At 42.2% G+C, this 17,619-nt stretch overlaps 1 protein-coding gene across 2 annotated transcripts in view; it reads right to left on the bottom strand.

The window, feature by feature from the left end:
* The window catches only part of PRIMA1 (proline rich membrane anchor 1), a 49,534-nt gene that overhangs the window by 11,823 nt on the left and 20,092 nt on the right, over positions 1-17,619 (bottom strand). For both annotated transcript variants that reach the window (XR_011726238.1, XM_071745717.1), the window contains exon 3: positions 11,160-11,289. Coding sequence is in view for 1 of the 2 variants with exons in the window: in XM_071745717.1 (XP_071601818.1) it covers positions 11,160-11,289 (130 nt within the window). In the remaining variant the exon portion in view is untranslated. The remainder of the gene's footprint in view (positions 1-11,159; positions 11,290-17,619) is intronic.

Here is a 17,619-nt window from a genome sequence, read left to right as displayed (position 1 = left end):
AACAAACCAAAACAAACAAACAAAAAACCCCACCAAATAAATCCCAGCAAACCCCAAGAAAGATTATTAAATGCATGGAATGGAGATGCTCTGCTTTGAACAAAGCAAAATGTGTCTGGAGTAGTGCCCTACGCACTGGCAGTGCCCTTCGGGGATGATCTGGGCACACTCCTGTTCCTCAGCAACCTGTCCTGCCACAGAGCAGTGTAGGCAGCTATAGTGCATTCAGAAAGCTCAGTTCATGGCACACCACACTTTCCCAAGCAGTGCAGAAACAGCCTGCATTTGTCACTATCTATGTAGCACCAGCATGATATGTAACCCTATTGGATTAGGTATGATCTGTCCTAACAAGTCTATAATTTACGGAGAGTAGCCAGATCAAATTTCTGGCGTCATTTCTTATAAAAGACAATAAACAAGCTTGAACAACTTAGTCTAATGAAAAGGAAGGGGATGGGGTGTCTCAGGGAACAATAGAAAAGTGAAACAACGTTTGAAATGAAGAAACGGGGAGAAGCCATGGGTGCAAAATGGGTTCTTTTACTCTCAGAAGAACAAATGTTTGAACTGGGACTGCTGGAGGAAGGAGGAAGAAGAGAGTGAAAACTGTAGCTTCAATGAAGCTGAAATGTTACAGTGTCCACAGTATTGGGGACAGACAGAGTGACCCAAGGGTCTTGTTGCATTCCCGTGTTACTGAGATGTTGAGGCTGGCACCCTGAATGGGGTAACAGTAACTGCTTCAGGGAACAGAAACAATCAGTGCAACAAGAGGAATAATTTCACTGAACTTCAGGGGGACCCTCAGTTTCTCTGGGGATGATTCTCAGGGATCAAGGCAATCCACATATGGTCAGAGATGGACACAAGGTGAGTTGCTGTACTATGGCACCCAGGTCTGGGAGATGCCTGGGCACAGGTAACAGCTAATAATGAAGGCAGAACACTCCTGTACTATTCCCCCACATTTCATGCAGATCAGAAGGCGATGAGAGTGTCATTTCCCACAGCCCTCCTGTGAATATCTTCCAGACTAATGCAGACTGGATGCATAACTGCAGCAGTGGCGTTAAGCTGGTGTATCATTAAAAGAAAAGTCATGGAGTTTGTGTAATGCTGGTCAGAACCTTAAGGCTGCCCTCAAACTGTGCACACTCCCTGAGCTATTGTGACCACAAGATGGACACACATGGAGTTCTGATCCTTCATTTCTTCACACATCTGTGACAGCTCTTGGTGACCTACACAAAACTGAGACACGGGTTTTTTCACAGGTGCTGGCATGAAGGCAAATAACACTCCTCTGCTTGTCTGCCACTCAGTTATACAAAAACAACAGTGGAAGGTGACACAGATCTTTCTCTTAGTCCTTTAAAATTCTCTCATCCTTCTGAAACAAGCTTAACCACCGCCTTTCACTCTCCACTGCTTTCTACTTTCAGAGTGCTTAACAAACGTTAACAGGGAAATCTGGAGGTAACAGGAAATTAGAAGTGCCCACCCAGAACAATCCTCATGACTACCTTGATTTTTTTATATAGACAACACACCAGCCAAGGCACAGCAGATATCATTTTAGGCACTGGACTTTCCCATCTCCAGAATGAGGTTGATTTTCTGTGAGACTTTGTGTTGAAATTTTTTTCTGAATATAGATAACTACCTTGCTATTTAATCTCTTACAAATGTAGGCAACAACTGGAACAATGGACTTCATCCATACAGAAAAACAAGGTTACTGCTGTTTCACAGAATCTTTGAAATAGAATCCCACAAAATTATTTAAGTAGCAATGATTAATTCTTGTGCAGATGAGCCAGAATTCTCTGCAGATTTTCTGTTATGTCTTTAATAGAAGAGTGTCTGCAACACAAATAAGTGCAAGTAAAATGAAAATTTGTAAAATGAACTGACCTTTGCAACTGTATAGATCACTTTGCATGTGAAGCAACTTCCATCTGCTACCAGCTGGAGTAAGACCACTGATTTCCAAGCAGCTGCTTCTGACTCTCTCAACTCAATGAAGAGTCTGCAGAGCCAGACCCTGCTCTATGCAGGACAAATGGAAACCCACATTAAGTGGACTGCACAGGGTGGCCTCAGCCTTCCCATATTCCAGGTCTGCAACTGTGCAACTCCATACAGATGCAGAGCAACCAGCAAATCCTGCACACTGTGATGTCTACACTAAAATTTGGTTTTGTGCATCTTAGGAGCTATGTGGCTTCAGACAACTGTACCTGCGGACAATTTCTGAGGAAGGATTTGAATTCAACTTGTCTCCCCACTGGTTTCCCAGGGCTCAGAGAAACTTTAAGGATGAGCTAGGTTAGCTTGAAGTTCCTTTTGGGAGTATTAACATCTTTCATGCCACTGCCTCATAAAGCAAGCATCAAAGGAAGCACCATTTCTCCATCTGGGAGCTCTTTTCAGAGGCCAGAATGAGGAATGACCCCATTTTTCCACTCTTGCTTTACGCTCAGCTGGGATCGTATCCTTTACATCAGACCCCCTGTTAGTGTTCACTACAGCACCTGGTATTAGCTTGGGGAATGGATGCTGTGATGCCCATCTCCACAAATGTCCCCTGCCCTGGCTATTTAGCTCTCTCAGGTCTCTGAGATGAACAAACCAGAAGCATCATTCTCCAGTCCAGACATAGTGAGTGGGGTGCCTGCCAGTGGAGGTGACATCGAAGTCAGAACAGGGCAAGCGTGTGGCAGAGCGGGACCACCCCAGCAGATGCCACTTCCTCCCACCCCCAGCTCTGCCCACGCTGCCCTATTGCATGTCTCTCCTTCACAACAAGGCTCTCCCAAGCAGGGAGCTCTGCGCTGCTTAGCAACCCAGGAGCATTATAAATATTTAGCAGTTAAGTATGGGGAGTAGAGAGGAGGAAGGACAGACAAAGCAGAAATCATAGAATAGTTTGGGTTGGCAGGGACCTTATGGATCATATACTTCCAACCCAAATTGTCCAAGCAAGTGGTGGCAGCACAGCTGCCAGGGCCTTGCTGGTGGCTGCAAGTGATGGATGTGCACCTGAAGAGCATCTCAGCTCTGTGCAGGGGCACCCCATACACACCCTTTGCACCTCAGTGTGGCCACATGGCAGCCAACAGCACAGTAAGGCAGGGGTGACTGTGATGTGACCTGCCTTCTGAGCAACAGGGACTCCTGAAACCAGCTCTGAGCCTTCCTTTATCAACACTTGCTCTCATTTGCAGCATGGAAAAGCTGAGATCTTGTTTGGATACCAAATTGTGACTAATTGGACAAAGGTGTGAAACTAATGCACATAAATTACAGTGTAAAATAACACTGCTGTGGTCAAATGCCTTGTTATCTCTGGCTGAGATTCCCTTCATGGGAGGAAGCACATCCTGCCTTTCCCTGAGCTTTGCCTTTCCCCAAGGTCTCTGCACACGGAAGTACAGGTTAAAGGCAGACATAAAAATCAAAAGCAGTATAATCAATGGATTAGAGGCCAAGGGTGGCCCCAAACAAAGGTTGCTGGCCAGAAATGTGCCAAAAGGTCAGGCAGGAGGGGGATATCTTCTGCCTGGTCCAACCTGGGGCACTGTGGGGGTGAAGCAGGAACCAAGGCTTTGTGGAAAACACTAAGGAGAAGAGACTGGAAGGTAATGGGGCATGAAGGGTGACTGAAGGGTGTGCTGAGCAGTCCTGAGCATCTTGAAGGAGGTTGGATGTATGCGATGGGTCAGGGACCAACTGGTGCTTTTGTGCTCCATTGCTAGGTCTGGGTTCTTGTCACTCTGAGGCAGAACAGATGAGTCCAGGCAGAGCCTCTGGGAACTGCTGGGGCATTTCCACACTTTTTTGGCTTTCTTGTTTTATCTCTTGGGGTTGTACAGCTCCTGAAATTCCATTGTGTCCACTGAACCCACTGGGAACTGCAGTTGTTCAGCCCAAAAAACACTGCAACGCCAACAGTCAGGCACTCATCCAAAATCCCCAGTTATGCCTCTGAAACAGCAGAATGAAGACAGCAGAGCTATGGCATCTATAGTGGGCTTGGGTCAAGTTGGAAAGTTTTTCAACAACTTGTCTCATTTCTACTGCCCTGGAAACTAGTGCACAGACAAAACTCAGACTTCAATACTGTTTGGAAGAATAAATGATTTTCCTTGTCCTAGCATTCAAGTTTTCATTCAGTTCATTCAGTTTTCATCAAGCAGAGTTACCCTTAGTTTAATAAATAGTGAAGCTTTGAAAGAAGACAAGAAAACCAACATAAGCTCAGACAGGTTGTGGACTCCCCAGCTGCAGAGGTATTGAACACTCAGCTGGACACAGCCCTGGCCAACCTGCTCTACCTCTGTTGGAACACGAGTTTGCATGAGATGATCTCAAGCTGTCCCTTGCAACATCAACCAGTCTGTGATTCTATGAACTAATTACTTCAAATTTTAAAAAATGGGATCTCCTGCAGAAAGATTGCTTGCTTTGGATAATTAAAATGTCATTAGTAGATCATCTGCAACCTCATTCCAAGGATTCACCACTGGGAGATGACTAAGTATAAAGAATGAGCAACACATGGGGACACTGGGCTTTAGTTAGAGGTGACAGAAGACCTGGACAATGGTACTCAGTGGTAGATGACAATCCTGTTATTAAGCATCAACATTCATACAGCAGAAAATATGGTCAGGCTACAGTGGGGCTCTCTTTTCCTTGCTCATCCAAAATTTTCAAGCTTGTCTTTTTCCAGCCATCCTCAATGACATTCCCAAGTCTTCCTGATGAAGACCATATTCCCTTTGGGATAGTCCTTCTCATGAGTTGACTTTTGCAGTCCTGCACTGGCTTAACATCAGGGAATTGCATCAAAGACACACAGTTCTGTCCCCATAGACCTTTTTCTTTATTTTGCATGTCTCACACTCAAAAAGCTCTTTTTAACCCAGATTTTCCACCAACTGCTTCACTTTAATGTCTGAGTAATTACTGTCCTTTCAGCCAGCTCCTGAGAATTAAGACACCATTTCAGTACAAAATCTTCTAACGTGTCAGAGAAAAGAGAAGATATGAACTATCTCAGTGCACCTTGACCTGTCTGCCATCAGCCATGCTGTGAATATCCACTCCAAAGTGATTAAATAAGTTAGGACACCATTCTGTCTTCCCTCCCCACATGGAAAAATACTCTTTTGTTGCAACTAGTAATGATTTTGAACTAGATTGTGCTCACTCCTAGTGCTTCTCATACAAGATGGCCATGAGGAGGACTAAGCAGGATGATGCAGATCTTTTGGTGAGCAAGTGGTACCAAATGGACTGTACAAGAGCTGTGGCCTCAGGCTATGGCCTGCTGATAAAGACAGCCACCCCTGCACCATGGCACACACTCTTCCACACAGGAGCTCACCAAAACACTAAATCCCACTTTTCACCCTCCTTAAACAAGGCTTCATATTTTCCCCTTGAAAGCACCTGCCTCATTTTGTCAAACAAAACCAACTTTCTGAACCTTGTTCCTGTTACTGAAACTTAGACCTTGCAGTATAAAGGGTCCATAAATCATGCAGTAATGCTGAATACCCTAGAAAATACCTGAGCAATGAATTTTAAGCCAGTTTAAATGTGATCTGTCATTTTATTTCAACACACTTTTTTCTTGCATTTAATTACTATTTGAAGGTGAACTCAGTGCCTATTTCAGGAAGTGCATACGTAGGCATTTATGACACCTTTCTCTCAGACTATGGGACACATACAAAACAGTGGCCTGAAAAAGTTGGAATAGTGATTAAAAGGTACACCATGTAAAACTGCTATCATCAGCCTGCTTCCTCTGCTGACTTGGCAAGAGTGCTTTTTAGCAACAAACTCTCTGGTACACCTGAGAGCAGAGGTAGCCATCCTACCCAAAATCCAGCAGAGCCAAGGAGTCACATCCCTAGGCAAAATGGGCTTCTCATGAGTCATCTCAGACCCTATGGATGTTCTTGAGAGCCTAAGTACAGGTTTTTCACGTGTTGGCAAACCATTTGAAACATCTCCTGCCATGTTACTTAGCTGGCAGATAAGCTGGCATGGAGACCTGGATACTCAGCTTAGGTTTCCCCTTCGGGGTTTAAGGAACGGTTCCAGTGATCTTAATTTTATACAGGGAGCTAGGAATTTATTTTTCCCTTTTATGTAAATATCTTACTCCTCTCACACTGACATGCAGGGAGCTAAAGAAATAGGATTATATACTGTAGGTCCCTCTCTCCCTCATCTCAGTTGCTTATTTACAAAAAAACTCTGGTTATTCCTCTTTACTGTGTTTTCTTCCCACTTTCCTCCAGTCTTACTGTCTTTAGCCTATTATTCAGATGCTTGGAGATGTTAAAAAAAATATTAAGAGACAGCCACCTCCAGAGCTGATTAGAATGAATCGAGCTCCAGTGATTGTTTTGAATGTGCGCCGATTTACACCAGATGAAGATTTGCTTGAGCTGCTGGCAGTCACAGTACACTTGCCCAAGTCCAGTCCACAAACCATGTAATACTGAAATCTGTAATACTGAAATCATCCAGCTTCCTCCAGTCTGTGCCAGCTGACGAATTGTCCTTGGACTGCCTGCTTTACTTCTTGGCGACAGCCTTCCAGAGCAAGAGAAGGCAGGGCTGGTTTTTATAGACAGAGACATGGTAGAGAATTACCTGGAAGAATTCCAGATTTTGAACCATCATTCCTCTGCTCTTGCTGTGTGTTACAGAAATGGCTGGTTGCCAGATCACTGTCCTTATCCACGAAAGAAGCAGAAACGCCCCACTGCTTATGGTGGGTTTGAGCCCTGGCCAGTGAGTGATTAAGCCTGTCCTAGAAAACTACCAATGTCACAGATTGTGATTACTGCTGGCACTAAGTGCCAATCTTTAATTTTTTTCTAATGTGCCATAGAAAATTTTCTCAAGACAAAATTCACATTTTTAAGAGGAAATATCACTCTGTCACCAATACCAGAGCAAATAGCTGCCCCCTTGCTGCCAAACTGAGGGTGTAATCACTGTGTATGAAACCATCCTGCAGCACAACTCAGTATCAGGTGCTGTCTCCTCTGGTGCTTCATCTGTACAGTAGCCCATATCTGTACCTGGTGTGCCAGACCTGCAGCACCCAACACTGCTGACACCAGCATCACACATATGAAATTTGGAGGCTGCTTTAAGAACCTTCCAAGAAACACCCCACCTGTATCTTCCCAAGGGTTAACCTTTTTAGCAGTTCTATGAGTATTAAAGCTGATTGACACATCCTGGTTATTAGTTCCCTCATGTACCAGTGAGGTCAAATCCATCCACTGGAATGGACTTCAGCATTTTTTTAATGATCATTTCATACTGGGATAACTTGAGCATTTCCAGGGGAGATACAGGGATGGAGATAGCACCATGCTGGCTTGGATCTGGCAGTGTTTACATAAAGAAGTAAAAAGCTTTTGTGCCTAAAATTGGTGATATGCTACAGTTTTAGCTGTATGTGAGGGAAAACAAACCACCACAGGAGAAACAGTTTTTATACAGACTTAATAAAAACACAGTTGAGTTATGATACTTTGAGGACAGTCACTCCATCTCTTCCTGCTAAAGAAAAGCAGACATAAGAGAGTTTGATTTGGTCTGGCCTTTTGAAAACAGTAAATGAGGTTTTAACTTAAACACAATAGGATTTTCCTTCTTTCTACTTCAAATTTGATTCTTATGAAAGTGAGGGATTAATACAACAAATCCAAGCTCTATGTAAATAAACCTCTGCCTGCACTTTGCTGCTAGTAACATCTGACTCTTGCTACACTCTACAACCAGAAGATGGCTGTTATTTCACTCTTCATTATCTCCTCAGTGCTTACACTGCTAATTAAGCTGAGCTGTATGCTTTAGGCTGAACAGGATATAGATAGCCTTGGTCTTCAGGCTGTAAAACCCACTCCATTTGGAAGATTAACAAGCAGAGAAATCAAGTTATTTCAGTTTGGCTTTTGCAATATTCTTCTGTAATACTTATGGATTCATCACTGGGAGATGCATATCATATATGTCTACTGGAGTAGCTGCATAGGATCTACTATAGAGAGGATACACAGGATATAGAGAGATAAGACACATCTATTCATGGCACTATCATCTGAGCTGAATCCATGTTCAGTAGGTACTATGTATTTTTATTTTGGTTTACCTTTTAAGCTGATGGGTTGTTGAGAATTTTAAAATGCTTTTCCTGTTGTGCTAAAAAAAGATGTAAGCCATCTGCTGCTGCTGGACCAGTTTTCATGCTTTACTGGCACTTACAGTTTTTATTGCACCCCCACTATTATCAGAGTCAGGTTATTATCCACAACTGCAAAGATGTGGATCTCCATCCACGTCAGGAAGTGGTAAAAAAATTCCTGCCTAAAAATGCTGGAGGGTGACAGTTTCATGCAAGATTTTAGAGAGTAGATGTTTAGATAATAATTTTTGCCACTTTCACATTTATGATGTTCATCAGTCAGCAAAGAATCTCACTGATTCCCCTGGGATGTAGGCAAATGCTTTGATATCTGTTTCAGTGGGGGGAAACTGAGCAGGAGAGGGATTTGAGGGTCACTTTGTGATGGGCGTTGTAAACAGTTCTGTCTTCAGCAGAATTTGCTACTCTCCTGGTCCTCCCCACAGTGACCAGCTACCTGACAGCAAAGAACAAATACTGGGACACTCTGAAACCTGCAGACATGCCTGAGATGGTGCAAGAAGGAAAGGGTGCTTTCCAGTGGAGAGACACAAGACTATCCTCATCCAGGCTGAGAAAGAGTTGAGGCAGGGAAAGGTGAGGTCTTCAGGCTGGGTTCTGATTTCTACAAGACAGTCAGCTTTGTGCCTTCCCTTGGATGAAGAGGGTTGTGCAATGTCAGTGTTACAGCCCAATGTAGATGCAGCTGGAGGATGAGTGGGTGGCACACTCACATCTAAAAGGGATGTGTATATCATAAACATACTGCCTTGGAGGTGGGGGATGGATTTGCTGGAGATGCAATGAAAGAGGTCTCAGTTCCAGGAGATGTTCAGGAACAAGGATCTAGGAGGAAAACTGCAGAGAAGAGCTGGTGGGCTGGAGATGTGATGTGAGAAATGAGCAGGCAAAGCAAGGTTATGGAGCTAGAGACTGGGAACACATTGAAGAGACTCTTGGCTTCAGCATCACCCAGATCAATCCCCTCCCACTTTCTCTAGCTATCTCTACCTCTCAGAAAAAAAAAATTCAGCTAAACAATACAGAATAATAACCTGTGTCTAAGGCAGAGATGCTTCTCTTGTGAAGCATCTTATTTACCAGCATTTTTCAGTAGATATCTTCCACAGCGGGTCAAAGAATGTGCACCACTGAGGAATGCTGCTAGGAATTTTAAAGAATCTTTTTAACAGATCTGGTTTAGGAAGGACTCATTGATGAAAAGAAATGCTCTTATTACTTTGTAAAAATACAATTAACAAAATTTTCTTTTATAGTTGTCCATCCCACATTGGAGCAGTTTTCATCTTAGATTTTTCAGCATTGTGTCAATAAAAAGAAGATCTAAGAGAAATATTCTCTTTTCTTTGAACCTAAGGCCTGACTTGTAGGTTGATATTCACACCATTGACAAATAATGGGTTACTTCATCAGGAGTCTGATTTATTCTTCACAGACATGAAGCATAAGCCTTTGTTATATGAATTCTCACACTCTTTTCAAGGCAGCTCCAAATTTGTCTGCTTAAATTTCTTTTCTGTACCTCCTATTTATCAGCATCAGAGCAGATTTGAAGAGCAATTCCTCACTAGGCACAAGTTTCACTGGAGAGTTACTGCACCCGTAGGTATTTTTTGCAGCCTTGGCAGAAGTAATTCACTATTTGGCACCAGGCAGATAAATACAACAGCTGCTTTTGAAAGAAATATAACTTTCTACATGGAATTGGACCAATCCCCTGTGAGAAGTGAATGGTATATTAGGAGCTACAAGTAAGAAATTTTGCACTGTGTTACCAGCCCAAGTCAACTCAAATTTCAGTCCTCCAGAGATGATTTTTAAGAAGTTCAGCAGATAGAATGAAAGCTTTCCAGCTCCTCAAAACCTAGTAAGCATTCATTTTAACTAAACTTGAACAGCAAAGGTACTTACATAAATTTAATAAGAAATTAAATACAGACTTCTGACTCCTTGTTTGAATTCTATCTTTTTTATGCTCTTGATTATGCTGTCCTTCAAATGCTGCATATAAGTTCCAGACAACCACAAAACATGTTCAAAACTCCACCATTGTGATATCCCTGCTGAGGTTCATAAAAAATCTTGCAGTTGCTTTGCATATAGATAATATTTTTAATGAAATTTTAAAGTTTCTTTTCTCCTTTCCCCAACTCTCCCCCCCCCCAAAAAAAAATCCCCAAACTGAATAAACATAATTTAATCCAAACTGATTTGGGTGTCACTGAAGTATCTTATGAAAGTTATGTTTTAACTTTTTTCTGCTCAAAAGATGAAGTATTATTTATGTGAAGGAATTATTCCCACTCACACTTTTTCTATATAACTGAAGCCATTGCTGTCTAACTACCAGAGGCCTATGAAAGCAAATCTTTTGCAAAAACAGTGGTCAGGGAGCTGAAATATTTACCACACACTGTTTTGTACATAGTTTTCACATAGACTTTTATATTAAGAGATAAATTTTGAAATGGTTCCTGTAGACTATAATTTTGAAGTATGAATAAATTAGAAGTAGTCTCCAAATGAAAAACTCCACAATAATGCAGTTCTGAATACCATCAGAACTTGATGGGATGCTGTTTTCTATCTCTACACTTGGCTGAGCTAAAGCTATTGACATCTCCCAGCAGCCTGCTGCAATTGGACTTTGGGGAGTTCATATTAATCTGAACATTGTAACCCTCTCCCATTTCTTGTTTTGATCCTTCTTATGCCCATGATGCTGCACTAAACTTCATCCTTTACACAGGCAAGATGCAGAACCTACAGTGACCTTCCAATGAACACACATCTACTTCAGGATGCATGTTGCCTTCAGGATGCTTTTCAACAAAACACGTCAGTCAAGTCTTGGGTCAACTTTTGTGGGGTTGCATTGCCCTAAGCACAGGTAAAGCATCTGGAATCTTACCTTTTTATGGCTTTGTAGCAAATGATGACAACTACCAAGAGGAACACTAGTGTGGCGCAGCATACTGCAATGATAATAACCAGGCCTGGCCACCAGGTATCTTCAGTGGGACAAAATGTAGACTTGGGAGCTGTAAAAGAAGTGTGGAAAAATACATGAGTTCTCCCAAATAAGCAGTATATAATCACATACACTTCAGTAACCCATGCAACAAAACTATGCCAGGGCCACAGAGGTTATTTCACATTTAGGAACCTCTTTTTTTTTTTTACCTAAGCAACAGACTTCTCTGTTTGGTAGTGGATATTTCTTGTCATGGTCCCCACATGACCATGTTCTGTATGTCAGTACTGTCCACATGCTAAGTAGGAAGAAGAAAAGCTCAGCTCTACCACCTCTGGATCCCCTCTCCTCCTTCTGCATTTGCCATCTCCTCCTGCACCAGATTCAGCTTTAGAGCAATGCTATGCTGAGAAGTGGAGGCTTTCAAATCCCACGAGGGGAGGTTTATTGGGGAGCCACAGGAGTGCCTACCAATCAGTGTTGCAGCTGCTGTCATTGTAACCTTGAAGCAAGGAAGGGGGATTTGTTTAAAAGGAGCAGTGATCTCATTACATTTACTAACTGCTTTTAGAGGACTACAGTTGACAAACTTCTTTCCTGTTACATGGTCTTTGAATTGTGACTACCGAAGTTAAGAAATATTAACACTAAGAAATGTAAACTTGTGAAAATACAAGGAGCTATTGTTACATTTTTCTTACTTAATTTAGGACTAGAATTTTCTGTGTAAGTACCACTCAAAACAAGCATCAGAAGGGTCATACTTTTTTTTCCCATTCTTTGAGAGGACCTAATTCCAAAAGGTGGTGAGCAATGCCTTGAGCAGTGCCTTCGTACCACAGAGGGGACAAAACACACTTAATGCAATGTGCACAACTGTGTAAACTCAGTCAGCAGGACGATCTGCAGCTGCATGCTTAGTTAAGGAGGGGAGAAAACTAAATATAGCAGAAGGTGCTTTTTTGAGTCTAATGACATTAGACTACATTATGGACTTTCTGTTACACACATAACAAATATCTGCACAAGTTAAAATATCACACCTGCATCATTTATTGTGATCTGATATCTCCCGTACCTCCTGTGTTTGATTAGAAAAAGACATGCACAATAACTGAGAAAATATTTTCCAGTTGCACGATCTACAGAAGAATTAGCAACATTCACCCCAATAAATCTGCAGAAAAAGACTAAGTAAAAAACTTTAAGAAGAAACGAAAATAATAAACCAAATAGACTGTTAATTTATAGGCAGGTCAGGATCTGGTGCCACATAAGAGGGCCTATCTTTCTCCCATGCATAAGCCTTAAAAACATGCTATTGCTCTGACCCTACTTGTCTAGCAAATATTACCTTCAATTTATTGTCCATACATGAAATGTGAGGGTGGGGTTTTATGTTTGTTTGGTGGTGGGTTTTCTTGTTTGTTTTCCTATGGGAGGGTAAAATAAAGCCGAAAAATCAAGATATTTGAAGAAGTAGTGGTTCCTAACTCCTCTTTTGACAATGTGTAACCTCCCAGACTACCTCAGCAACTTACTTTCTACCTTGTGGCTATGTTAGCTGCAAAAGCCAGTTTTCAGTGGGGGATAGAACTACTTATTGTGTTGTGAAACATCTTATATTTTTAGTATTCTCTGCAAGTTTTCAATGCTGTTATTATCTAAGATTCCACAACTGAGGGCTTTTCAAAGATGCCAATATGTTTGCACTAAGAAGCAGGAAGTCTCAGGGTCAACTCCACCTCTCTGGTATTAGCTTAACAAATACAAAAGATTCCAGTGAAATCAAAGGAAACACATCCATCAACAGATGCCATGTAAAATTAGATGAAATAATGAAAAACAGGATAGTATGGCTACCCTTATCTAGTCCTTGTTCTTTTCAAAGGCAGGATCAAGGAAACTAGTTGTAAAGTGAGATGGTGAGACTGGGTTGATCCTTAGCACAACACATGACGCAGACAAATGGCACAGACAGAACTTGGTCACGTATCTGTGCACCGTGCTCCTTCATGGTTTTTCACAGTGTTTTTACATGGAAAATGCACAGATCTGTGGGACTGAATAGTGAATAGGACTCCTAAAACCTTGTATGTACATATTAGGACAGGTTAATAAGAAGTGCTGATGTGAAGGTGACCCATAAGCCACCTGGCTCAAATCCTTTCCCCACTGGTCCAGACTAGGCACTCAAGAAAGAAGTATGGGAAATCACACTGGGAGCTATCAAAGCCTATTTCTTAGTAGCTGGTGGGTTTATACAGCTTTACAAATCTTTTCTGTTTCTGCCCCTTACTATCACAGAGCTAGCTAATATTGTATTCCTTAGAAACATCCACTTTTTTCCAATTAACCCCTGGTTGTGTGCACTTTTCTGCTTTTGTTAGTATGCACTCACATAGCCCTCATTATTGTGGCATTTCTACATCCTTAACATATTTCTCCTCACAATTACCTCTTGAAGAAGAGCAGAACTGCTTTTAATCCACTTATGCTGATGGGATGCCCAAGCCTGGCCTGCTTGGATGCCTCTGTGTGTGGCTGGGAAAGTCAGCCCTGAGGGGTACTTCTCAAAGAGCCAGCAAGATGCCCAGGAAGCCCAAGTCCTTACAGAGGTGCCTTTTGGTAGGTCCTGACATTAGAGAGCTGCTGATGTCTCTGTCCCCTTGGGCTGGAGCTCACAGCTTTGCTCCTTGGGGCAGCCAAAGGCTGGGGAGACTCTTCATCCTGTGCCTGGGTGGCAGACCCCAGCTCATCACCAGGTTGCACCTGGGAGGGGCTGAGCCTGCATGTGTCATGCCCTCAATGACCAGAAATTATCCTGGGGTGGGGACACCCACATCCACCTCTTTCAACTGTGACCCTTCTCACGGAATAGCAATGCATTTCTTCTGCACTTTGTGGAAGAGGGAAGATATGGGTCCTAAATCCTGCTCCTAATACTGAAATTGCTATAGTAAACAGAACAGGAGACATCCCACACTACATGTGACAGTGACAATGTCCAGTTCTTTCATTGTTTTGCAAAACCTTTGATGAAATTCAGGAAAATGCTTCAGTTCTGACGGTTCCTTCCTTCCTTGTACCATCTCTTCCAAACCCTTATAAACCCCCAAAAGATATATGCTTTTAGAACCAAATCAGAATCCTTTTTTCAGAATCCCTATCCTCGTCACATAAAGAAACAAGCCACATACTGCTGTCAATAGCAGGGGTGTATGTGAGTAGTTGAAGACATTTCTGGGCACAGAGATTCCCTTCATCATCACTGTGGGGCTACCAAGAACTGTGGACTGGCTACCCTGGCCACAGTCTTTGCCCCCTCAGCACCCACTGTCAGTCTCACATGAGCAGCTTCAGCTGCTCAGAGAATGATGCTCTCCTGGTTTGACTCATTACTGGCTGCTCTACACTGGTTTCAAAGAGTGATTTTCACAGTGCAAACCAAATTGAGTAAAATGTGCTTTTCCTCCTAAGCCCCGTTCTGTACAATGAACACACCATGAGGTGGAAAGACATTTTAAAGAACATAAGTGGGGTGAGCTAAGCAAGCACAGCCTTTCATCCTGACAGAAACCCTGACAAATAATGAAGAGCTCATTCAATTAATAAACTATCAAAACAAATGATACTATTATTATTAAAATAAATCATATTAAGTAGCACAGGCTTAGGAAAACAAACCTTGACTAGCCAGGTATTATCTAGGGATATTGTTTGTTTGGTAAATAGATATATTAGTGCCAGTGTCATAACTTTAGGCTTTAGTATGACATTTGACTTAATTCCACAAGATGCTTGGGATACAGAACTATAAAGCTACATGCTTGGTATCGCACACATAAATTGAGTTAAAAGCCAGAGAACTGGTATGTCTCAAAATGTAGCTATAAATGGGAAGTCACTGCTGAGAGGCTGTGGTTTTTAACAGTGATTCCCCCATCTTCCCCAAAATATGGTGATGGACAGTAGTAGGCTATGGAAATGACTGAGGAATGTACTCCACTACAAGTGAAGACTAAGCACATTTAGATTGGAAATAAGATAATTATTATCATTAAGGGTAATTATCCATTGTGATAGTCTATTAGATCTGGTGGACTAGTTTGCTGAAAAATTTAATTCAAGGTAGACTTTATTTTTCCTAAATGAAAATTCCTAAATTTCTCCTAAATGAAAATTTTCCTAAATGAATCTGAAATTCTGCCAGAGATTGGACTCAGCATAAAAATTAAGCAAGCAAAGAAAATGCTGTTTCCAGCAAGTCCACATAAGCACCTTTTTACTTCTGGCCTTAAAATTTATGAAGTACAAATATTGGTTAGGGTTACTCCTAGAGGGCCAAAACCTTCTCCTGTTCCCAACAGCACCAGGCCTAAATAAATACAATGAATCAACAGATCCATTTCAGACCTAAACTGGGTGGCTGGACCCAACTTTTTGAAAACATATTCATGAAAAAGTACGTTTATAGCAAAGGCATCCTGCAAAATATTTTAGCACCATAAAAACCTCACACATTTGCTTTCTTGGACCAAATTTGTTTTGAAGGCTCAGCATAAAGACACAGCTCCAGTTCTAATGTTAGCAGGTATCCGAACACACATGGCTCAAGCCAGAAATGTGCGTACCAGGAGAGATGAGCTCAGCCATAGGGGGCTCCCTCAATGTCCAGGCACAAAAATAGACTGTGCCACTGGAAACGAAGTTTCCATAAAATCACAAAGAAGTCTTTGATTTCTTTTTAGCAAGTCTCACAGTGGGTCACTCTCAAAATCACCCTGAGGTGCTAAAGAAAGCCAAAAATATAAAACAAAAAACAAAGCAGTGATGCAGCTGTAGATTAAGCATTCAATGGTTTTGCTTATGTTATAAAAGTGACACATACTTGTACTGCCTGCAACAGAATATAGAAACAGGACTTGGAATCCTTGGACACACCCTCAGGTTATCTTTAGTGATCATGGCTTTATAAAGCTCAGATTTTGAAATCCAGTACTCCTGTAATTTAGGGTTATTTCTTTCCACTGCAGTATGGGTTGTAGGCTAATCACTGTCCTCATGGGAATGCTGGGATATTAGAAAGGAACACCACCATGTCCATCATTAAGTGCTTCACCATTAAGTGGGGGTCATGCTGGGCTGAGCTGCTGCCTCTACACAGCCCACGGCAGTGATGCTGAGGCAGGGAGCCTGTGTCTGGGCATCCCTTTCCACAGGCTCTCACCCATCAGCCAGCCCAGCAAATCAACGCAGAGCAGAATAAAACAAACCAAAGCAAAGCAAAATGAAACAAACCCAAAGCAAAACAAACACAGGGCTGAGCTGGAAAATAGCTAAGGGAGGCAGTGACCCCTGCTCCTATATGCAGTCCCCAGGGAGGTGTCTCTGGCTGAGGTCTGAGTGTGTCAACCTGCTCACAGGCTCAGTCCTGAGCAGGCAGTGAGTGTGTGCTGATGTGACGTGGAAGGGTGACAGTGACTCCCCTCACCTCTCTACAACAGCAATAACTTCAAAATAAATAATAACTGATCATTGCTTTTCTTTCTGCTTTTATTCCTGTTCTTGCAGAAAGGCCAAGAGCACTGGCACAGTAAATTTTTATGAGAAATCTGCCTGCTTTTAATAGTGCATACTCACAAGAGGCTAACTTGTGCCATCTTCATTCCTGCAGCACGCCTCTCACCATTACAGGACTGCCTGGATCAGCCACGCATTTTTAATTAGCACACTAGGAAATAAGGTTGGTTTTTTTTTTTGAAGGCAGGCTCATATTCCAAGGGCCTCAAGTGTTTTATCAGTCTTGGATGGAACTGGAGATGGAGGCAATGTGTTTCTAGCAACCTCTGGACATCTCATATTTTAGAGATCTCTTGATCTGCTGCTTAAGGCAGGGTTTTGGCTTCTAGTCTCATTTTCACTCTTTGCCTTATTTTGATATATTCACAGAAGTTGCATGTTGGCATCTCCATTTGCAAGACAGAAAGAAGCCATTGGTTCCTACATTGATTATCACAGTGGGATGCAGAACAAGCCTAGACTATATGGAGAGGTCTAGATGTGATTTCAGATGTCACCGTATATGAAAAGACTCCCAGAACACTTCATAACTAGTTAAATATGGAGAGGGATTTTGAATATCTGCCACGGAGGTGCTTTGGCATTGCAGCTGCTGGGACAATGGTCCCAGCCCTGCTGCTGCTTCCTTTCCCTGATAAACAGAAGCAAAGTGAGCTCCAAAGGATCAAAGCAAACTCAAAACACTAAAGCAGTGTTAAGTAGATCAAATCCACCAAATACAACAAAATAAGAGATTGCCACAGCACCCTAGCTTTCCAGGGCTGTTCTGCTCAAAATGATGGACACGCTGTTCAGAGAGTCAGGGGGGAAAAGG

This window comes from Heliangelus exortis, chromosome 5 (genome assembly GCF_036169615.1).
Source record: "Heliangelus exortis chromosome 5, bHelExo1.hap1, whole genome shotgun sequence".
NCBI classification, from domain to species: domain Eukaryota; kingdom Metazoa; phylum Chordata; class Aves; order Apodiformes; family Trochilidae; genus Heliangelus; species Heliangelus exortis.
This window is presented reverse-complemented; position numbering and strand designations above follow the sequence as displayed.